This window comes from Pituophis catenifer, unplaced genomic scaffold (assembly GCF_029215685.1).
Source record: "Pituophis catenifer annectens isolate HBS135680 unplaced genomic scaffold, rPitCat1.0.hap2 SCAF_7, whole genome shotgun sequence".
Classification (NCBI taxonomy): domain Eukaryota; kingdom Metazoa; phylum Chordata; class Lepidosauria; order Squamata; family Colubridae; genus Pituophis; species Pituophis catenifer.
The window spans coordinates 37,925,666-37,951,060 of NW_027256887.1; the positions used below are offsets into that span (position 1 = coordinate 37,925,666).

The 25,395-nt window shown below is 33.4% G+C and overlaps 1 protein-coding gene across 1 annotated transcript; it reads right to left on the bottom strand.

Annotated features, from left to right (window-relative positions):
* Positions 1-873: 873 nt before the first annotated feature.
* SLC38A4 (solute carrier family 38 member 4) lies at positions 874-23,668 on the bottom strand. The gene is made up of 15 exons (XM_070946622.1): positions 23,327-23,668; positions 21,848-21,938; positions 21,639-21,754; positions 18,945-19,018; positions 18,151-18,243; positions 14,775-14,856; positions 14,604-14,686; positions 14,438-14,496; positions 12,470-12,751; positions 11,647-11,726; positions 6,988-7,088; positions 6,374-6,498; positions 4,954-5,098; positions 2,890-2,987; positions 874-2,801 (listed from the first exon to the last, which is right to left on the bottom strand). Exons 1-15 carry the CDS (start codon positions 23,443-23,445, stop codon positions 2,700-2,702), a joined length of 1,650 nt encoding a protein of 549 aa, XP_070802723.1. The 5' UTR covers positions 23,446-23,668; the 3' UTR covers positions 874-2,699.
* Positions 23,669-25,395: the final 1,727 nt, after the last annotated feature.

Sequence of the window (25,395 nt, forward strand, 5' to 3'; positions counted from 1 at the left end):
TTTTCTTAGCCATTGTCTATCCATTGCAGGATGAAGGCCTCTTCCACATGTTTCCAACCTATACAGTCCTGAGCTTTCTTTTGCCAATTGGGCCCGCAATACTTGCTGATTTCGTCGATCCATCTTGTTTTAGTTCTCTTTCATGGACACTTTTTATCAAGTGGGATCCATTCTATAACTGCCTTGGTCCACCTGCCATCAGTTCCTATGTGACCATCCCATTTCCATTTCAATTCTTTTACTCTCTTGATGGTATTGTGTATACTTTCATTTGTTCTCTAATCCATGTGCAGGACTTTCTATCTTGTCTTGTAATGCCGAGCTTGTATCTTTCCACGGCTCTTTGCGCCACTCGTAGCTTTTGTATCGGCTCTAAGGTTAGTGTCCATGTTAGAGCAGATAGCACATACTGATCGATATTTTTTCTCTTTAGGCAATTGGAGAGGTTGTTCTTGAAAATTATGCTTAGCTTGCCAAATGCCTGCCAACCACATCTAACACACAATTTCCTTTATTTCAGAGCACATGATCCCCTAAATTCAAAAAAATAAAGGAAATAGAATTTAGGGAATCATTTGCTTTGAAATGTAACAAATCTTTGCCAAGAGATCAGTTTGGTCTTGAATAAGACAGTACAACATACTGGGAATGATGGAAAATAGACAAACCTAACAATATAAAAGCTCAGTAATTTATTTATTTGTATAAAGAGGGATCTAACAGGGATTAATACTGTAAAAGCTACTGTTTTTCATATCAGAGTATCTAGAAAATATGTCACTCTTAACCAAAGTCATAATCAGTAGCACAATAGGTGTGGAAAATAAATGTGAACCCTTAAACCAAATTGCAGGTATAGTTTATGTAGTTCAAAATAATACGACACTTTGTACAACAGATCAATAAAGATAAATCTTTCATCCTTTAATTTTATTATCATTTATTATAGTAACATTTGATGCTTCATTTTATTTTAGTATTATCCTGGGCTTTTCAGAAATTTCTAACAATGTATTGGAGAAATGAAGCTTTTAGAGCTCATTGAAACAGTGCTGAATCTAAATAGTATCACGCTTGGGAATACTAAAGCAACAACTATCGAAACTTACTGTATATATTAAAATCGAAGCATTAAACCATGCAGGAACTTTTGATAAAGAATAACATTATGTATATACATATTTACAGTATATAGAACAAATACATCAATGGTTATAATGTGTTGTACTGTCTATATTATCAAATACAAATACTAGCTGGTGTGCTTTCATATTCTAGGTGATTGTGTTAAATCAGTTTGAACTACTGTGGAAGACAAATTACAAACCAAGTTCCAGTTTGTTAAATAATTAACATCAAAACAAAATTACATGTGCAGTATCAGTTTGATACATGTTATATATACTTGTTATAGAAATCCAACTACAACCAGCCTATTTCTGCATCTGAGCCCATTCCGGTTGTCATGATTAGACATCCTTATTATGCAATTATTGACATCATATTGAAGATTAATCTATTAGCCACGAGAAACAGAGAAACTCACTATAAAAACTTTTAAATTTATTGGTGGGACAGAGTGCTCATTTTTGACAACATAATACAAGTCATAATAAGTATACTTTGATAGCAGTAAATAGTAGGGACAGTTTTGGCTGGCTAAGATTTAATTTATCTTTTGAGTACAGTTCCATAAATGGGAGAATTCTGATAGTCATTTATAACTATCCATAGACCTGAATACTCTCTATAAACCACAGCTGCAAAGAAAAGGGGCCTTTTTCATCCCACAGCCGTTGTTAATTTTTGTAATAAACAATATTATTAAAAGTTAGCATAATAAATAATTTATCACATTTGCTCACTTTCCATAGTGGACACTCCTATAATTAATGTAATTTATTGATGAGTAAGTGAAATACTTTCAGAAATTGATGCTGTTTTTATATATTTTTTAAAAAAAATTATTTAGACTTCTATACCGCTTCATAGTGCTTTACAGCCCTCCCTAAGCGGTTTACAAAGTTAGCATATAGCATATTGCATATTAGCATATTGCATTAGCATATTGCCCCCAACAATCTGGGTCCTCATTTTACCCACCTCGGAAGGATGGAAGGCTGAGTCAATCTTGAGCCGGTGAGATTTGATCTGCTGATCTGCTGAACTAGCAGTCAGCTGAGGTAGCTGCAGTACTGCACCCTAATCACTGCGCCACCTCGGCTCTTGTTTTGAATGTACTTATAAAAGTTATAGTTAGTCATTTAAAATAATAGTTTCATTTTTCTTTATGTACATACATTATTGGTACTGTGAATATATATAATCTCCACTTCTGGACAACTTTTTTTTCTAGTTTCTAGAAAGAGTAGTTATCAAAACCAAAGTAACAGTCTTTGTGGGTACTATATACATAATTAGATCCAGGCATCTTCACAATTCACATTTTTATTCTGCTCTGGTCCCAAAAAAATGGGCACAGATAATAATGCATAAATAACCATCCTTCCCAATCCAAAGTGGGATTTAATTCATTTTAGGTCCATTTAGTGATATTAACAAAGTCTTTGGAATCTTGCCATTTTACTAGAAGTAATGTCCACTTCTATAGTCTAAAGTCTTTTGTTTGTTTGCTTGCACATGGCTAATGAAATTCAACCACTTTGATGGCAAAGAAAAACAAACAATTTCCTTCCAAATTAATGCTGATTGGAATGTGAAGAGTTGTAAATCCAATCCAAGAGAATTAGAGTCATGCTCCCAAACATAAAGATTATGCCAACAATGAGGAAAATCAGGGCCTGTAATTGGGAAAGTATAGCAAAAACAATTAATTAGTAGGAAGAGCTACAACGTAGTTCAATAATTGAAAAAATCTGGATGACTCACTCCAATCTTTTGAGGTGATCTCAAAGGCTCTTTCTTGACAATCCGAAGATAAAAAGCAGCAGGTAAAATAAAAATCAGCATTGTTGCAGCAGAGGCACCTACAATAGAAAACAGTCTTGCTGTTTGGGAAATGAAAGCAAGTTAAGGGGCTTTAAAAAAAAGAGGCTTATTACTGTTAATTTTTCTCCAAAGCACAGTAACATTGCAATATATACACTTTCATGGAAGTTATATGCCAATGTTTTCTCTCTGCAAAGGTAAGGGCTGAATCTAGCTAGGTGGCAACCAGCATTTATAAGCTAAAGTTGGCTATTATATAAACATGTCTGTCATCCAACACTATCAAGCAAATCCTTAATTCTCCATTGATTCAAAAATCCAAGACTTTAAAGTTTGCAGCAGTGTTTTCAATCTCAGCAACTTTAGTGCTGGCTGATGAATTATGGGAGTGAAATCTACATATCTTAAAGTTGCTGAAACACTGCTGTGAAGCATACTAGTATTTAAATACTTTGTCTTATTTACATATCAGAAGATAAATTATTGTATGCATGTCTCTTAATTCTTATCTATAATAAAAGTCTAATTTATCTGATCTATCTGAATGTTTCCTGCCTATTCTCAATTAGATGGTTCATTGTTTGGAGAGGTGAGATTTATAGCTTGCCAACTTCTGGGCTGTAGCCTGATAAGATGACTACTCCAATTTTGGAGGTTCTAACATTCCCAGCTTTGTAACAAACATTTGCATCCAACCTTCCTCTATTTCACTTAAATTAGATCCCTTGAATATTTCTTCTCACATGCTGGGTAAGAAACAACTGCTCTCTTGTAGCCCATGAGACCTAATACTAAATTTGAATTTTCAATGTTATAGTTGTTGTTCCAATCTGACTGAACCAAGCTAAAATTACTGTTTTTTGAACATACATTTTTAATACTACATTATCAGGTATCCAGTAAATTATATTGCCTGAAGTTAAAAATATACAATGAGAATCTTCTATTACAATACCTGACATTTCTATGAATGTACCTATGGGTCTATTTTTCTATAAGAAATATTTCTTACAATGGAGAAAATTCTAGAATTAGATATTTTCTTGTGAATTGCTATCTATTTGTTGAGAATTGTAGTTTGCTTTTCAACAAATATTTCCCAAAGTAGATTGTAGTGACAGGAAAATAACAATGCCTATAAATACCAAAGCCAAAACACAATGAGGAGTTAAAATACAAGAATGAACACTTTTAAACTTTACAAATGATATGCTAGAAAAGAAGAAAGGCTCTGATAATATATTTTAAAAAGTCAGTCTTCTAGTTTTATAATCTAGAACACATTAGGAGTCTACATATTCCTCCCTCCTCCAAAATTATTCCAAACCTGATCAATTGTGGAAATAATTAAAAGTTTTCATCCTGAAATCTAAAAATCTAGATTCAATCTTATATGAAATTTTGTGTGGAGTCTTCTCTGGATTGGCATCTGAACAAGAGGAGGATGTTTCACTTTCTCTATGCAATAATAATTATATGAAAGGTTCCTAACTGTTATAAGGAATAGAAGCATGGGTGACCATAAGGGTGGTTGGGAAAAAATCAAGATGGCTACCTTTACTTTACAATTGAAGAACTGTTCCTTTCTAGGTGTTGCACTGTTGCATTGTGATGCATGAACAAATGGGTGGCACTTTGGTCAAATAGTTGTGGCTGTCATTTTAACATTTTTGACTCCCAACTTACAAGTACATGAAGATGGAAAGATGGAATCTCCTCTACCTTTCTGCATTAAAAATAGCTTTCTGAGCTTGGTTTTTTTGCACTGATGATGTTATCTAGTTTAGTATTGAAATGTCTGCAAGAAAACAACCAAGCTCCACCAGCACCAACCCCAAGCTACCAGCATTCCCTTCTATTGAAAAAAGCAACTTCTCAGAGTCCACAATAATTTGGCAGGGATTCTAGATCCAGGTTAGAGAAAGGAGTTTTGCCAAAAATGAACATATTGCTATGTTAATATTCTTTATTTAAAACAATGAGAGCAAGAGGAAGCATTCATACCTATGAATCCAAAGATGTCCTTAATAGTAGGGACAAAAATGACTAAAAGATTATTAAATATAAGAATAACAATAGCAATGAGGAAGTGTCTTATCCAACTGAAAGGTCTTCTGGGGAACAAGAGTGTGGTAAGAGATGTACGAATCTATAAAAAAAAACAGTATACTTTAGTTTTATTATGCCCTTTAAACATTTTGTAGCAAGAAATGTTTTACCTTTGCCCCTTTTTACATCTTTGTAAATATGCCCTTTTTATCCCGAGTTTTTATAAATAAAAAAATGTACTTCAATGCAGAATATCTAATGTTAAAAATAATATGAAGATATCAAAAATAAGTTCTACTTATTAGTTCTACTTATTAAAAAAGATACTGATGAAATCTGACTTGGATAAGGATGTTAGCATAGTTACCAGTGAAATCCATAAAGGAAATCTGTTATTCATAAGCATCTCAGTATATTCACTTTATAGTTGCAGCAATCAAATTTATAGAATTTCTTCTTTTACTAAAGCAAGGACTTTTGCTTCTTCTATATGTCTATTAAATATAATTTCACTCTATCATTCCATCTGCAAGAGACATCTGGAAAAATAAATGTGGATATATGATTCTGTTTAGCCTGCTCAGCATTTCTATAGCTGCTATGTAGATGCAGGGATAAGTACTAGGTAAAAGGTTAATAGCAGCTCCAGTGGTCAACATTACAGAGAAGTCGCTTGACTTGTTAAAAGTGGGGGGGGAGTCTTAAGTGCAGATGCCAAACATGAAAAAATAGTATCAGCCTGGAGTTTATAAAAACAATCAGTAGCTATTTTCTCACTGATTTTAGTAACATGGAGACTGTTCCTTTAGGTTATAAATTTTTCCACAAGCATTTCTTCTATAAACAGTATTTAAGACTCAAGGCTGATCTTAGTTTAGTCAAAATAGTAGCACCCATAGATAATAACAAAATATATTTCCCTAAACAGGATTTTAGGGGAAAAACACAACAATGGAAGTATTTCCCCATGTAAGAGAAGATAATGTGCTTATGGTCACATAATGTTTAGTATATGTTCATTTTTCAGAATGGGGTATCTTGGAAGAGGCCATAGCTAGCTACCACATTAAACTGGAACTATGAGTCTTGAGTTCTCTGGTGATTGGAGCAATTTCTTTAATAGATCAAGATCATTAATTCAATTCCTGAAGTATTTTTTAAAATCTGAAATAGCCCCCTTAAGTGCTTAAATTTACCTTTCTAGATTTTTGTCTGTAATATTCTGTAAGATTTTTAATGTCATGTCACATTGTCATTAATTTTTTTAAAAAAAACAGACCTGTTTTACACTTGAATTTCTTGAAGTGGATTACAAAGGGGTGGGGAAGAGCACAATCATGGATGGGCTGCTTAAAGTTTGCTTAAAATGACTTACTGGGAATAGGACTATTGGTACAGTGAGAGTCACAGCCACAAGAACTGCAAGACGAACCATCAAGAGCAGAGTGTCAAAGGTGTAAACCTTCCTATATGTATGAAGCAACTCATCTTCTACTTCACCTAATAAAAAAGAACATTCTCTATTAGTTTTCTCAAGCAATTTCATCATTATGTGGTGTACCTTCACATTGAACAGTTTGGAATTAGCAAACAGCAAAAATCCCAACATGGAGACTAATTTGCAATATGTTCATCATTAGGGCAGTTGGGCAGAATTCAGTTATCTGTTTCCTGTTTTAGGGATTAACTATGGTAAAAGACAATCAAACAACAATCAAACTATGGTAGAAGACAATCAAACAATACCTTGATCTTAGCATATGAAGTTGATATCTTAAATTGCTCAGGTAAAATAATATTCCTTACTGTGCACAATTATTTTATCGATAGCAAAGTAAAACTGATTTTTTTTTAAAAAAACAACAACAACCCACTGAAGGGAAATAGCTATTACAAGGATTATTAAGAATCTGTTTCCTTGCAAACAGATTCTGAATAATATGAAACCTGAACAGATATGTTGAACATTTCAGATCATCTTAAACTCACCATAGAAAGTAAGATAGCCAAAAAGGGCAGCGAGGAGGTACATGATGAGCATTCCCATGATGGAGACATTGGAAACATTTTGCATCCGTTTTCGAGATCGGCTGAGAAGAATACAGCAATGGACAGTTAATTACTAGTAGGTTTATTTATTCATGTAGCTTTAGGTGTATATGAGAAAGATTGCGAGGGAGAGAAAGAGACTGATGATTACCTTGTGGCTCTTTCAGCTCTATTAAAGGAGAATATTTGTAGCTCAGGATTGAAATGAGGAGTCCTTGGTGCTTTCTGAACTTGGTTGTTTTTCTGCAGACATTTCATTACCCAAACTAGATAACATCATAAGTGCTACACCTAGTAGTAGCATTGATGAAGTTACCTAGTTTGGATAATGAAACGTCTGCAAGAAAACAACCAAGCTCAGAGAATACCAAGAACCCCTCTTTCAGCTTTCATGTATTCAGTACAGCAAAGTGGCTTCATTTGCTTATTAAATCTATACCAGACTTATATCATGTCTAAAGGAACTTTAGGAACTATAATGTCAAGTGGGAATGAATTCTTAAGTTTTCACAACTTTAAATTTCCCTACATCATCAAGTTTTGCTCTCTTCCTGAGTCATTTACTGTATATCACTTCATTTATTCATTTTATTTAAAAATAAATACCTGGAGTTTATACTTGTTCTTTTTAAGGAGGCTCGAGAGAACTCTGGTTAATGGATGATTAGAAATATTAATATTGTAATAGTATAATAATTGAAATATATTTTTCTGTTGAGATTAAGAATAAAATGGTGCAATTCTTCAAGTTATTTTATACACAGAAAGCATAAGGTTTATCAGTTAACTCTTACTTCATTGCTGGCAATGGAATAATATCCTATGCCACAACTGAGAAAATAGTTTTACTTAGGAAGCCCAGCTGAAAAAGGAGATAAATGTAGGTTTGTCCTCCAGTAGGAAGAAATAACTGACAAATTTGGCTGAAATGATTGAGGGTGGGATTACTGTATGTTATTGTCATTCAAGATCTGTTGTTTCATGGTCACACTAGCTTTGAGTACTTCCAAAAACAGAAGTGTTAGCAGTGTCCCAAAGAAAGCTTATCTTCCCCTGATGTTATAGAGGCAATCCATGGTTAAGAAAAATATTTTCTTAACCATGCAATATTTTCATGACCCACTGAAAATAGGATGTATATAAAAATGTGCAGCTTCAGCGATTTTAATGAAAACATTCCACAGCTTCAGTGGTTTGTCAACATGAGAAAGAAGAAGGCTGTCTGCCATTTTTAGTAATACGCAGCCTGTTCATCAATACAAATTGTCTGCAAGTTTGATCTTAACCCACAGACTGCCTGTACATTAATCAAACAGTAAGTTACTATTACAGTACAAAATGTATTGAGCAAAACCTAAAATATATTGGATACGACATTAAGAATGTGAACAAGGGTATTTTTTGAGAGGTTCAAAAAAGTCAAAATGGAGAAACCGGAAGTGTCATGATGATACTGATTGGGAAATAGCGAAGCTCCATCAAGCTTCGTGAAAACCCAAACTGACAAACCGCTGTTGGGGAGGTCTTCGGACTGCATCCGTCTTGTAGGGACGGAGGAGAGAGAGAGGCGCCTTGGAAGAGCAGGCAAGTTCCTCAAAAGGTCGGAGGCAGTTCTTTGACCCGGCGGTGGGGGCGGCGGCCATTGAAATGGCTGCTACAAGCTGGGGCAACTGGACTAAGAATTGAGCAGGAGCGGTGATGAAATTGTTACCAAGTGAGTGATTGGCCAACTCACAGATAAGAAGAAAAAAATTTTAAACCTTAAAAGAGGTCCCAACCCAAAATAAACGGCTAATTGTCATTTGGGAATTTAAAGTGAAGGAAAAAAAATAAAGAGGAACTTTAAAAACAAAAGCCCTAAAAGGAGAACTAACCACCTGTATTTAGAATTGGACTTGGAAGAAATTAAGAATAATATAAAGAAAAGGAAATTGAGAGAAAGCATTTTTTAACAACAAAAGGAATTAATTGAAGAACAGGAAGTACTACTTATGTGGATTTACAATTGATACTTTTGCCTGGGGATTTGTGGATTGGAGAGAGACATCTGCTGGTGGGAAAGAAGTATTGTAATAAATCATCAAATCATTGTGAGAAGCCTTTTAAGGAGTATTTATTTAAACAGCTGGAGCAAGATTAAAAAAAGAAGTTGACAGAATAAAATCTCAAACTGGAATGGCTCAAATGAGTATTTGAATTGGACACTACTTGGAAAGAAAAAAGAAAAAAGACATCAAATGGACTTGAATTTAAACTATATATAGCTAAAATAATAATAAATTTAAAAATTATTTCTTCTTAAATTGACAATATGAAGAATTGGGAGTATGAGTATGAGTGGCTGAGGGAGATGTTGCAAAAGGTGCGAGAAGCATTTAAGGGAAATAAAGAAGCGGAGGATTGGATAGAATATAAAAAGAGAGACAGAAAAGATAAGTGAGAAGCAAGAATATAATGTTGGAAAGAAAATAATTGAAGGAAAAATATAGATGATTACACTGAGATCAACAGTGATAAAATAAAAATAGATGGGGGGGAATATCTCTCAAAAAAGAAGAAAAGAGAAGAAAATGGGAAAAGAGTGAGGGGGAGAATTAAAAGGGTAATAAACTAGAGAAAGGATGCAGGAAAGAAGATACAATAAATACAAAAAGAAGAAGAAGAAGAATAAAGAAATAAGAGAAAGGGAGAAAGGGAGGAAAATATTAAGAAGTGGAATTCTGGAGAGTTTAAAAGAAAATGGTTAAAGGGGAAGAAAAAAGGTAGTAGAAAGGGAATTAAAACATTAACATGTTGACTTAAGGGAATGGTATTAGTAGTAGAAATTGTATGTAAGAAACAAATTGGAATAAATATATAGATTATTGTAAAAGGGAATACTCAATTGAAATGAAGACATAAAATTGAAATGTTAGTAAATGATGTAAGTAAAGATGAAATGAAATGTATGTAAGGAGTTAAAAAAAAAAGAAACATATTTTATAATGTAAAACAGATCGGTAGATGCAATGTGAAAGATAGAAAGGTTTATATTTTGTTGTCTGGTGATTTATGGATTGGAGAGAAACACCTGCTGAGGGTAAAGAAATGTGTGCCAAAGATTGAAAAAAACAAAGGAATTAATTTAAATTAAGAAATAAAATTGAAATGTTAGTAAATGATGTAAGTAAAGATGAAATGAAATATAAGTAAGGATTTTTTAAAAAGGAGTATATTGTTTAATGTAAAATAGACCAGCAGATACAGAATGGTTTATAAGTAAAAATAACTGAAAGTAATTGAAATAGGAAAAGAGAAAAATAATTATTGAAGTGGGAATAAGAAATTAGGAATTAAAGAAAATAAGAGATGGAAGGTTAATTAAGTTAAAAGGTTTTAAGGTAAAAATGGAATAAGTTGAAATACATTGTTAAGCATTAAAAACATGATGGAAATCTTGAGGAATATATTCAATAAATGGAGAGAAAATCGGGGATGCCTGGACACCATAGAAAAAAAACACTGAATTGAAAATGAATACAGCAATAGAGAGAGATGGAAGAAGGAGTAGGAAGAGTAAAGGAAGGGAGAAGGAGAGAGAGAAATAGAAGAAAGGGAAGAAAGGGAAGAAGAGAGGAAGGAAGGAAGGAAGGAAGGAAGGAAGGAAGGAAGGAAGGAAGGGGAAATAAGGTAGGTGAAATGAGGACCCAGTTTGTGGGGGCAATAAGCTGACTTTGTATAAAATATACAAAAGAATGAAGGCTATTGCTTAAAGCATTGTAAGCCGCCCTGAGTCTCCGGAGAAGGGCGGCATATAAATCAAATTAAAAAAAAAAAAATAAGAGTAGGAGAGAAGGTTAGATGGGGGGAAGAAAGGAGGAGGGGGAGAAAGGAAGGGGAAGTAGAGAAGGAGTAGGAGAGGAGGAAAGAAGAAAGTAGGAAGGATAAAAGAAGGGAGGGAGAGGAAGAGAAAGAGAAGAAAGATTGCTGTAAAACGAAAAAGATGAAATGGAAGAAAGGCATCCCCAAACATGTTTAAATATATTAGGATAAAGAATAAATTATTAAAAATTAAAAGAGAATATATATGATTAAAAATGGAGAAAATAGAATTTGAGGGCGAAAAAAGATACTGTTTATAGAAATAAGAATAGAAATATTAAGATTTGATTAAAAATATGGAAAAAGAACACTGGCAGAAATTGTAACTAAGTAAAATATATTTGGATATGACAAGTTGTATATGATATGATATGATATGATATGATATGATATGATATGATATGATACGATACGATACGATACGATACGATACGATCAATACTCTGTTTCATAAAATATGTAGGTGTGTGTGAGGGGGGAAAAAACTAATAAAACTTGATTTTTTTAAAAAAAGTCAAAATGATAGCTGTGACCACAGTACTAATTCCCTGTCCATTTTAAAATGTATATTGCATTCTCAGATGTCCCAATGTGAAATGAAAACATATAAAGAAATGAGAAATTAACAATAAACCAAAGAAAAGTGAAACAGAAATAATAAATAGTAATGTTTTGCTATGGAAAAAATTCAGTCTTTATAAAATAAAAAAGTCAGAGGAAATCTGTGAATAGTCTTACTTTTTAAGTTCACTGTATATAGGTAATACTTCCGGATGGCATACAAATGCAAATGCCAGAATTGGTATTGTATAGGCAGTCTGAAAGAAAAAAACAAACAAACAAGGATTTCAGCTCTGATTAATGCTGGGCTTGCTTTTTCCTGGGCAACCTGAATTCAATTTCCTGAACACTGTAAGGGGTTGCTATGATACAATTAATATTGTTAAAGCTCTAAGCAAGGCAGAAGCCCAGATGAACAGAGTTAGACCAAGAAGGTGTTAAGAGATAGCCAGAGATCTATTTTGGAAGCAAGTGACTCAAACATATCTTATGTTAAATTTGGAAAGTAGGCGAATGAGGACAATATTGGTTATGGGCAGGGGTGAAATCCAGCAGGTTCTGACAGGTTCTGGACAACCGGTAGCGGAATTTTTGAGCAGTTCGGAGAACCAGCAAATATCACCTCTGGCTGGCCCCAGAGTGGGGTGGGAATGGAGATTTTGCAGTATCCTTCCCCCAGGAGTGGGGAGAGAATGGAGATTTTGCAGTATCCTTCCCCTGCCATGTCCACCAAGCCATGCCCACCAAGCCACACCATGCCCACCAAGCCACGCCCACAGAACCGGTAGTAAAATAATCTGGATTTCACCACTGGTTATGGAACTATTGCTTCTACTGTATATACTTCTAACCATGATGCAACAAGATATGGTCACTATTCAGGTTGCAGCAGTGACCAATATAGTTTACATATTTAAAATTTCCAGAACCACTCTTTAATGGAGTAGATCAATATTTATAGAAGTTATTTTCTGTTGGATACATGATAACAGGTTCTTACCCGTGAGTTAAACACAAAATACTTGGCTTGGCATTTGTCATTGTCTTCTCCATGGGCTTCATATTCTACTCCACTTTGATGTAGCTTAGTTTTGGTTTCTTCAAAAACTGAAGAATATTGTTTGTTAGTGCTGTCCATCATCAAATTTAATTCCAAATTAGCAGAATCATTTGGTAACACCACTACATGTAGCGGAACTGCAGTATCATTGTAGGACCAGTTGCCAACTTTATTGTCCAAGACTGGGAGAGGACAGGCTATTTGGGATTTCTTGTAGATTACCTAAATTATTATAAATATAAACAAGAAAATACATGTATTCATTTATCACAGAAAGCACTGGATTTCATTATAAAGCATTGCAACTATCATATTCTCAGAAGTTACATTTCAATGTTGCATTGCCAGAAAAGTAAAACAAGTACATTTGCATATACTGTAGCATGGTACCAGAATTTGATTTGGGCTATTATGTGACTAGAATATCATACCACTAATATCCAATGAACAGGTTTTGAATAATGCAGTCATTGATTATTTACCAGAAATGATCTCTATTTTTAAAGTTTACATAGTATATCTTTTAATTTTTAATTTAATTTAATGCAATTTACAATTGCAGAGATACTTCCATTTTGAGAAACAATGCAATAAAGAAAAATCAGCCTGGATATCAGTAACTAAGACAAAAATAATACTTTGCATATATAGTTTTCCCTGAACTTATTTGGTTTATTGTTGATAAAAACAGAAATATCTATAACATATTAAAATTTGCAACCTAATCAAGATTGAGTTATCATGCTGTGTTACTTCTCAAGCTATTAATAGTACTGCTGCTACATAATATTCCAGGATTAGATGGTAATTGAGAGATCATGACCACATCTTCACCTCCCAATATTCTCAGAAGATTATAAAAGATAATTTTGGCATTAGAGGAGGAGACAGGGCTAAATTTGGGGTGCTTTAATATTTGGGGACAGAAAAGATATCAATTGGATTGGGAAAACCAATGCTTCAATTATCACACTGTTGATTTTCAGTACCAAATAGCCACATTTCAGTGTGATATTGGATCATGTTTTGTGTTTGGAGAGGTTAAGAATGGTAATGAAAAGGTTTGCTTCCAAAAAGATTTCCTACCCTTAATTTTGCAAAAGAAAAAGAAAAAGAACTGCACAGGTGAAAGTTCCTCAAAGAATTCTAGCTAATTTTGCTAAATGTAGAATTGGAAAACCAATTAACCAGTGTAATATAGCTTACACCACTACTTAGTCTCTATTTATAGTGCCATGGTTCATTTCACAATAGCTCTAGTTTATCTGGTGACAAATGGAGAAAATTTCACAAAAAAGATGGAACCACTGATGTGCCCATCAACTCCTTATTGCCATTTTAATGCATGCACAAATAATTTGCAACAGAACATTCAAAGTAGTGTCTATAGAATAGAATAGAATAGAATAGAATAGAATAGAATAGAATAGAATAGAATAGAATAGAATAGAATAGAATAGAATAGAACTCTTTATTGGCCAAGTGTGATTGGACACACAAGGAATTTGTCTTCGGTGCATAAGCCCTCAGTGTACATAAAAGCTATAAGTGATAAATCATGATCATAGTCATCAAAAAAATACATTTATCATAAATCATAAGTTACAATGCTTAGTGATAATCATAGGATACTAAATAAGCAAGCAACATAAATCATACTAGGAAACTAAATAAAATAATATAAGTCGTAAAGATACAAGCAACAAAGTTATAGTTGTAAGTAGAAAAGGAGATAGGTAATAGGAAAGATTAGAAAAATAATAGTAATGCAGCCTTACTAAATAGTTTGACAATGTTGTGGGAATTAGATGTCTGGAACTTCTATTTCCAACATCTTCTGGAGATCAATTAGAGAATACTGATGTAAAGATTGTGCACATTTTCTCTACATTTGGTATAAACACTTACCACACTGACAAAGAATACCATACAAGTAAGCGAAAATCCACTTGTATAACCAAGATAACCTTTAAAAATAATAAGTAAATGTATAGTTATTTGAAAAATAAAATGATAGTACAATCTTTACTATTAGTTAAAGATAAACTATATATTTGAATAAGTAATTCCTTACCTAAATTTTTTAGTAGTGAAAGGGGGAGAATAATTCCAATGCTCACAAATATTACAAGATAGTTGCCATTCAGATACCATTCTCTAGTTTAAGGAAATAAAATATGAATTAATTCTCATAAATAGATGGTTTTTAATAAATATATAAAAGTAAACATAAGGAAATACATACCCAGAATTATCTTCGAGTCCTAAAAATGCTCGGATTACTTCTGGCAGTTCATACTTAATAATAAAGAGGTAGCTTGACATTGCTGCGAATGACAAACATGTTATCTTAGTTGAATAGGATGCTTGAAAAGGGACATATAAAAGATTCAGTTAATTAAAATTTCAGTCAAATAGAAATGTTATTCATGGTGAATTTCACATTGGGGAGGACGAACAATGCTAAGACATGTGTAACAATGTTGGGTGTTTACATACTTGTAAAGACATTGGGAAACAAGTGTACTGTATATTGTGACATTTGTGTGATGTTGTTGCTGCCACTGAAAAGTACCTATATAGGACAGGGATCCTAAACAAATAGGATCCAAATGGTCATATTTTTAAAAAAATGATCTCTAAAGGCATTTAAAAGCACATGCAAACATTAGCAATTGCTTGTCATACATTAACACTTTTCTATAATCACACAATCCATATGACATACTATAATTTGCTGGAAATCCAGAATGTCTTATAACAAATGCAGACAACATACAAATATAATAAATAGTCCAAATTACAAAACAATATTTTCAGTTAGAAAAATGCTACTTGGACAATGTAAATTATGCACCATTTTTACATTTCTGAATGTCATTTTTCAATTGTTCCGTATCAAGTGTTAAGCTACTCTAAAATTAGTTTTCAGCTGCTATTCAACTTATACAAGCAACTTGTATACCATTTTGGCAATACAATTAAGAAATGACTCTGCAGTGGGGGACGGTGGCCATTGTGACCACCAATTAAGCTGGGGCAACCGGATCAAGCACTGTGCAGGAGCAGAGAAGTGAGCAGAACATCGATGCCGGGTGAGTGACAGCTAAATCGCAGGCAGAAGAGCGAGAAAGAGAGAGAGAAAAAAGAGGACTATTTTTAAAATAACTATAAAAGTCCTAGTGGTTTAACAGCGGCTAATAGGTGTGTAGAAAGGACGGAAGAAGAAGAGTAAAGCGGAAACTACAAAGTCAAAAAAACAAAAAACAAAAACCCGATTAGAAAATTGTGTGCTGGATTCAAATATTTGGAGAACTTAAAAAAAAAAATTAGAAGAATTGACAACCGGAAAGATTTTTCCTTAATTAGTGAACCTTAAAAGAAGTTTAAAGAGGGAAGAAAAGCCCGCAGAAAGGATTGGTTAAAGATTTTAAATTGAAATTGATTTGGGAAGTAAAGTTGGAATTTGGACTGTGTAAATTTGGTCCAAGTTTTTAAACTGATTTGGTGCATATAAAAATGAAAAGGAAGAAGAAGGAAAATTAAACAAGCAAAGACTGTTCAATGTGGATTGCAAATAAAATTGATACTTTTCTAGGTTGCTGATTGCAATTGTGGATTATAGAGAGCCATTTTCAGAAGGAAAAAAAAAGACCATTACAATGCTGAATTTCTGTTTTGGGAAAAAAAAGAATAATAAACCTTGAACTTTGAAAGACACAGCTGTGAATTTTTAAGGAGGCTTGGTTTGTTTATAAGTGTGACTTTGATGATTAAAGAAGGAAGATTACAATGAAAATGGAATAATATTAACTGAAAAAGTACAAAATGGAGGAATTTAAGGAAATGATGAAAACAATGTACTTATCATTAAAGATGGAAATAAGGGAAATGACTATAATATTGCATGGAAAATCGAAACCTGATGAACTAAAAAATTGATTGACAAGGAAATAATTAAGGAGAAGCAAGAAAAAGAGAGCGATAATAAAGAAGAAGACAAAGACAAAGAGATTGACTATGGAAAACTAAATGATTATGGGGCTAGTAATAAAAAAGAGAATTTCAGAGATTACATTAAGATTAATAAGGGAAGAAACAGAAAAGGGGGAAAGAAGCAAAGAAAAAGAGGGCGGAATAGAAAGAATATACCAGGAGCCTGGTGGCGCAGCAGACTAAAGCACTAAAGCACTGTTATTAACATCAAGGCTATTGCTTAATGCATTGTAAGCCGCCCTGAGTCTCTGGAGAAGGGCAGCATATAAATAAAATTTATATTTTTTTATATATATATAAAAAATAATTACGCTGGGATTATCAGTGGGAAAATAAGAAAAGGAGAAAAGGGGTGGAAAATAAGGAGAAATGCAAAACAGGGCAAAACAGAAGAGCTTATGACTTTAAAAGACAAAATGATTACACTGGGAAGACAATGGAAATTAACAGTGGAAAGATAAGAAAAAGGGAGGAGAGAGTTCAGGAATTTAAAGCACGAAAGAAAGGAAAGAGAAAGAAAAAAAATACAAAAATGGAAAGGGTGAATTGTGATATTAATTAAGCAATTTAACATATGTATGTATGATGAATGTAATAATTGGGATAGTTTTAAGTAATTAGGGAAATGGTAATAATTGGAATATTTTTAATTATATATTTGGAATTGAACTAAAAAAGAAAAGAAAGTTGAAATGATATGGGACAATGAACTAAGTAGAAAAAAATCATACTTATTTGGTTTCTATAAAGTTGTTGAATTGTACTATTGGGAATAGAGAGAATTTAAGGAAATGATTGGGAATTGCATTATGGTGTATTATTTGAATTAATATTTTTATTTAATTGATTTTCTATTGAATACTCTTAATTAATTAGGGAAACCATAACAAAAACCTGAAATAATTGTATTATTTGGAATATTAGATAAATAAATTGGAGATGATATTATGTTGTGTAAATGCAAATTTAAGGGTTCAAATTTTAGGGAAGAAAAAGGAAAATTGAATTATATTAGGAATAGAAGTTAAGAGGAAGGGCAAAAATGTATGGAAGTTTAAAAATTGCAATAAGATTTAGAAATATGAATAAGTTTAACATATAAGACTGTAATAGTTGTCATATTGGGGGTAAGATTTAGATTTAATTGGCTTTTATTAATATGTTGAATGATGTAGAAATGTGAAATAATTGTATTATTTGGTACATTTGATAAATAATTGGAGATGGTATTATGCTGTTTTAATGCAAATTAAGGGGATCAAATTATAGGGAGGAAAAAGAAAAAAATAGAATTAAGTTAAGATGAAGGGTAACATTAGATTTTTTTAAATTAGAGAGAAATAGATGTTATGCTAAAAATTGAATGTATAAAATTATATTAAAGATGAACAAAAATTTGTACAAATTTATGACCAGGTCAATGTTCTGTTCAGAAAAGATGTATTCTATGTTTGTCTGTCTGTTTAAAAATAAAAAAAACTTTTCTTAAAACAATTAAGTAATTTATTTTTATTAAATCTAATTCAAGATTACAATGATATCAGCGGTGGACAACTGTTTCCAATTTTTATCATTAGACAAAACATTCTTATTTTAAACTTTCTCAACTGTCATTTCCAACTTACCTCCAATATTCTGCATTGTGAGAAAAACAAAAGCACCAATTTTTCCAGGCCATCCGAATGCCTTTTCACCTAATTTTTCATATATTAGCGAGCCTAGGAACAATAAGAAATGGAACATTTTAGTACAAAGAATTTGATCCATTGGTTTTGATTTGATTCTTTATGACAGCTCACTGGTTAATTTAAAATAGGTACATACTTAATATTTTCCCACTAAAATTAGGAAAGGGTAAAACTTGACTAAAATGTTACTGTGCTACCATTCAATGCTGGCTCTGATTTAGGATTTAGGAAGACTTTGGGTAAAGTATCCTAAGGATGCAGTCCCATTTTGAAATGAAAGGACGTAGAACCTGAACATTCTTTTGGCTGCATCTGATTCCCAAGATACAGTGGTTATCAACCTATGGTCTGTGGAAACTCCGGGGACTACAATGTAATCATAGGAGATCCATGAAGGCTTGAAGAAATGTTATGACTTAAATCTTGAGTTATGTCTTGTGGGTCTGTGGCACAAAAGGCATTTAAAGGGGGTCCATGGGGAAAGGAAGGTTGAGAATCATTGCCATGATACATTTAAGAAGTTTCTAGTAAATGTTCATTGTCAATTTCTGAAGCTAACAACACTACATTGTCATTTTGAGGATCTTCTTGGTAGAATGATAGCACTGATGATAATGTGTAGTAAAAATAATTATGGTTATTGAGTGTCAGAATGGGGAGCCTGATATTCAATGAGTTAGAATATGCTTATTTAAAATGTTGCCCCCCTCCCCATATTAAGTAAATCATACCTCCTTCTTTGGCTGTCTTCAGTAATAGATGTACTGAATAGAGTGACATTAGTGCTACACTGAAGAGTAAGATTCTGAAAGACATATGGAAATTGGAAATATAAATGAAAAAACAATTACGAATAAAGGCTTTCCAGTTCTAGTAAGCGAGTGAGTGAATATTTGGCCTGCCGAGTGGCCTCTTTATTCCCTCTCGCTCCCAAGGCAGCTGGGTAGCACCTGTCTCCTTGCGTGAGAAGCAACCAAAGACCTTTCTCACCAGGAGCGCTGCCCTCGTTCAGATTCCCCACCTCCCTCTGGTGGCCCTCGGCTGAGTGCGGCTGCCCCAGCAATCGACACCAGCTTTGGTGACACCACCACCACCACCACTTGCACCCAAAACCTTTCATCTTGAAATGTTTCTTGAAAGTCACCCCAAAGGGGTGAGGAAGGTAGGCTCCTTATCCTACATTCTCACTAGGGGTAGTCCTCAATTTATGGCCACAACTGAGCCACAATTTCCATTGCTAAGCAAGCTTTAAGTGAGTTTTGCCCTGTTTTGTGATTTTCCTTGCCACCGTTAAGTGATGTTCAGTAAATAGAGATTGTATCTTGTTGAGTGGAGAGGTGGGGCCAGGCATGGTGAATGATGTCAAGTTGGCCACGCCCACCCAGTCACATGACCACTTAGCCTTACCTACCCAGCAGAGAACCGGTTGTTAAATTATTTGAATCCCACTACTGAATATATAGTACTTAAGGGTTAAACATTTTAACATTTTTTTAAATCAAATTTGTGGATTTATTTTTTTTAAATAAAAATCTCTCTACTTTTATCATTTTTAGACAACACTATAAGAAAAACCATCAGATTTGCTGATATGGACATAGTGGCTCTATATGGATATTTGTTCATACTCCTGCTTATACTTCCTGATTGTTAACTGATATTAAATTGTAGTTGACTAGTGGAGGCATAATTGGGAATTCTTGTTTGGTTTAAAAATTTTTGTGCTAAATTTTTCACAGGCTGCTGATGGTGTGAGGGAGGAAGGGTTCAATGGGAAAACGTTTGTTCCAAAGCTTATCTATGCTCTTCTGATTATGATACTGAATTATTATCCAAACCAGGGGTGGGTTCTACTTACCTTTACTATTGGTTTGCAACGGGGCCACACGCTCGATTTGCTCTCTCGTGCGCGCGCATGCGCAGAAGCATTTTGATGATGCCGGGGTCAGTGGGCAGAGCCTCCCGTCGGTTTTACTACCGATTCTATAGAACCAGTGCGAACCGGGAGCAATCCACCACTGATCCAAACTAAGAACACTAACATAAATATCTTTAAGACATATTTTTTCCTGGATAAAATTATCCTTTACTGTTACAAAATCATTGATAAACTACATCTATTTCCTTTTTTTCCTTTCATGTCTAAACCCTGTCTCAATCTAGAATCCAGTCTAGATTGAGCAACAATTATTTTTAAATTTTTAATAAAGGATTAAAAACTTCACTATCCTGTTGTTGAACATTTGTTTCATCAATTTTTTAGTCTTAAATACTGAGAGTACTGAGAGTATATTTGTTGGTAGACCAGTCATCAAATCCAATTATTTCAATCATTTCCAAATTAAACATCATGATTGAAACAATTGTAATCATTTGCTGAATGGAACAGCTTTAAAAGTTGTCTCCTGCTTTGATAGATCTAACTATAGTTAAAACTTGCTCATAAATGTCTGCTGTTGTACGTCAAAGGATACACTGTATAGATAGTGTAGGTCAGCTGTATGTCACTACTGTCAGCATTGCTAGAACATTTGGCATACTAAGATATTAGATGGACAGAAATCTATATCTACATGTTACAGTTTCAGATTGAGGGTTATACAGTTCAAGCAAAATCTCCTGTGGCCCCATCATCGTGCAAGCTATCTAATTAATAGGATATCAATATCTGTTCTAAATTACTTACTTTTGGCTCCCTTTTTTCCATTTGAGAAAAACAGAGAGAGCTACCATTTATCAACAGATATAGATTGTTAAGTATATAAGGTATTGTTTGGATTTGCCCCCAAAACTGAAATGATATTGGATTTTACTATTATGTGTGCTGTTTGCCATAGTACCAAATAAGTGAATTCTGCCAGGTCCAGGTTTGTATAAGAGGAAATTACTATCTTATTGTTTCTCATATGTTAAGAGAATTCATAACAAGATTATATTAGGATTTATTTGGATTGCTTCTCCTGTTAACTTCTTTTGTACTCTGTATTTGTCCTGTGCACAAAATACACAGAGTTCTCATCAAATGAGAATGCTTCATGTTTGTATTGTCTCCCAATTCCTTTAAAAGTGGATTAGTAATACTTTAGTATTAACCAATTGAATAAGGGGCGAGTGTTTTTTCAAGAGGCAACTGGATGTTCTGCTTTTTCTTTGAAGACATTTCTCTTCTCATCCTAGAAGCTTCTGCAGTTCTGAAGCGAAACATCTTCAAAGAAAAAGCAGAATGTCCAGTTGCCTCTTGAAAAAGCACCTTTGGGACAACCATGACCTGGATGACTGAGAATCTCCATAGAAATAGGGGGTGAGTCTTTTATCCTATGACTAGACTAACAATAAAATGTATTGATTAAAGAAATTTATGGCACAAAATCAGATACTTCTAATTTTCCTCACCATTTTTTAAAAAAACATAGCTTACTACTTACATAAAAAGGACAATTCCGGTGTTGGCCATGGCATAGGATAGCCCTAAAATACCACTGCCCATGATGGCATTGCTTAAATTAAATGCCGAAATACCAAATGAAATATTTCCTGGATGCTGTTGAGGAAAAAACAACAACAATGAGGATGTATTAATTGTACCACTTCACCACAGACAGGCCTACAACATAACTGTTGCTAATAAACTTACATATTCATCTGTATAACTTTCCATTTTCTTTTTACCCAGGAAGCCATTAGCAAGAAACTTCTGGCTTTCTGCATCATCACCAACAAAGTGGCTGAAAGGTGAGAAAAAGCAAAGTCTTTATAATTAAAATAAAATAAAATGAAATAATTTTACATTGTTCTGACCAACTTTAAATAACATAAAATAACATGGGAACATGACAGAAATAAAATAAACAGCCAGCACAGATATAATTTTCTTAGTGCCAGATAAACCATTTTGACTACTGAGGCTGTTAATCTTAAAATTTAGTAAAGAGGACAATATAAATTGTAACAGGAAACAGATTAACTGTTGGGAAAAGGAGGCAATACATGTAGTCCTCAACCTATGATCACAATTGGGAACAATTTTTTATTGCTAAAACTAAACTTAACCTAAAGTTTAGGTTTAAACCTAAGCAAGGTGATTGTTAAGTAAATAATGCCAGTAGGTAAAGTAAAGATTTTACAACCTTTTTGCCACAGTTGTTAAGTGAATCTCACAGCTACTAAGCAGATCTGGCTTTACAGGAGAAGAGCAGGTAGAGGTGAGGAGGTGGAATTAAATGTGTCATCAGTTTATAGTCTTTAGATTGCCACCAATGATCCAAGTCCAGCTCCCCTTGAATTCCTTTAACCCTTATTAAGTGCCAATTTAGTGTTGACTGTTAATTGACCAGATTCTTGTGTGAAAGCTTGACTAAATCTTCTGTGCTGCAATTTGATGTATAATCCTGATCCTTTGTGCCTGACATTGTTTACCCATTGAGTGTTTTTTGGAAATTGGCTGGGAAGGTTGAAAATAGTGATTACATGACTTTGGGATGCTGAGCCATTCTAAATACATGCCAGTTGCCAAATGCCCAAATTTTGATGACCTGAGTATGAGGATGCTGCAACAGTCATAAGTGTGAGGATTGGTCACAAGTCCCTTTTTTTCAGTGCAGATTAACTTTAAACAGTCGCTAAATGAATGGTTCTAAGTCAAGGACTACCTGTATTACACAGTTCCAGCAGTAGAGCTTAATAGTTTTAAGCTTAATAGTTTAAAATCACATGTACTGTCCAAATCGTTAAACAGGTTTCAAGGAAAGACAGTCATTTGAAAATGAGCACTAGTTCCTGTCACTTCAAATATTAACTTTTATGTGTGTTCAGTTTGAGAGTAATAATGAGAATCCTCAGAGAAAACATTAATAATAAATTAACAAAGTGTTGGACAAAACACTAAGAATAAGTGTTAAACTGTGCAGGCAAATTTGCAGATTTCTTTTTATATATAGGTGGGAAAAATCCCTTTCCAGAAATACAGGTGTTGCCTTTTACAGGAAAAGCAGAAACAGACATTTTCATTTTCAGCAATATCAATTATTTAATCATTTGACTTCCTCCAATGAAATTCTAGTACTTTTCTAACATGTTTTGGTCTTGTACTTTCTGCAACTACATTGCTTTCTACCTGCTAATAGTAGCCTTCTCTGGATCAACCATATCTGCATCATTGTCTTCAGTGCTGTCTCCACTGTTGCTCTCCTCATCAAGTTCTGTGTTGACTTTCTGCAATTCCAGGCGATCCATCTGAGCAGTCAGTGATTTCCAGTAACACACACAAACATACACATGCACGGAGGCAACTTCAGTGTCAACAAAACTGGGCCTTCGGTTTAAAGGTTCTGCATCCACAAGATGTTGATTCTTGGAACACTAAGTTCTATAACAGAATACAAAAAAACCACCAATCTCAAATCAGAGAAATGGAAAGGGATGTAATAATATTTTAATATAGAAACATGTATATGAATTAAAATGTTATCCACAGTTTCTTCTCAAAATGAGATGTACAGCCTACATATGTCTAATCTGGATCCAAGCCCACTTGAATTAAAAATTGACAATTGTATTTATGACATTTAAATACAGCGTTGAATAGTATTATTGCCCATAACACAAATCTTGTGAAAATAAAATACAAGATCAAGGGGAGTTTAAGAGATGCCACATGCAATATTAATTCACATCCTTTATTTTACAGTTTCCCTTTCTCCAAAATTTATATTTGAATGCCTATCAAACTTCAGGAAGAAGCCTTGCTAATATTCTAATTCTCTCTCTGTATTAATATTCTGGAAGTTATTTTAAAAAATCAAAGGGAAACATTATTTTAGTAGGTGCTATGAATAAATGGGTGGGAACAAATTGAAAGAATACAGAAAAAAATGTTTTAGTCATTTAGAGATTCAATAATGAGTGTAATGAAAGTTTAATGAGTGTAAGCATAATAAATCATGTGCACACATGTGCATCCATGTTGAAAGATTGTATAAACATCAAAAAGTATTATTAATTTGACCTTTTATGATACAAAACTCTGTAAATTAGTGAAGGACTGAAAGAAGAGTAAAAGTTCTAAATGTAAGATGGATCTATTTTGGCTACATATCTGAAAGAAAATCAAATGACTATAGGAATAAAAAGTACACATCCTATGTGAAAAGTTATATTCATCTCTCAATAGAATAAAAATTGGATGAAGAGAAAAGCAGTGATTGTCATAGAAATAAAATCTGTTTTAAAAATGGCTACATAGGACTAAACAAGGAGTCTCCAATGGAACCAGTTAAATTAAAAATAAAAGCAGAGAAATGATTTGGTAAAAAAATGAAATGAAATTATTGTTTGAAGGAATATTTTATTAATCTGTATGATAGCAATATTGATAAGTCAAAGAATAAATTTCAAACAAATGTGATGAATGTTATAGAATTAATGAAGAACTCCCTTGCAGTAAGATGAGCAGCATATAAATTTAATAAATAAATAAAATACATAAATAAAGATGATATAAAAGATATAAGTATTATGAGAATGTTGAAGAATGGCTACTTGTGTAGAAGATGTAACTGAAGAAATCTTAACACATGAACATGACTATTGTGGCTGTGTGTTGTCTTTAACAAATAAGTAGAGATTATATCAGTGCTCACCAAGTAGAACAATGCTATTATGATTTGTTTATACTATAAAAAGGGAAAGTTGGAGAAGTGAATGCTCAGGAAATGTGTAGTTCAGATTTATGCTCTTCAGCAAGTCATTGAGTAAAGTATGAACGTGAGAAAGAAAATGTGTGGAACACTTGTCGATTTTGAGACAGTGTATGATAAAACAATTGTGGAATGTTCTCTGTGAATATGGATATTGAACACAAGTATAGCATGCATGAGTGTAAGCATGGAATGTTTAATAAATGATTCAGCAGTGAAAAAAGAGTAAGACAAAAATGTGTAAATCTTTAATGTATAAGGAATCCTTGGGATGATGTTAGAAGTATGAAATTATTGACTGAGAACCCAAATGTGTTCCAGAAAAAATAGATTCCATGATGAAACAAAGATATTGAAAATTAATGTATTAAAACATGGTTGTATTTGATAGAAAAATGGAATGAACAGTTGCAAATTATGCTGTCAACTTTGAACTGAACCTGGCTGCAGTCATCTTTCTGTTCTTCAGTTGCCACACAGAGGGGGA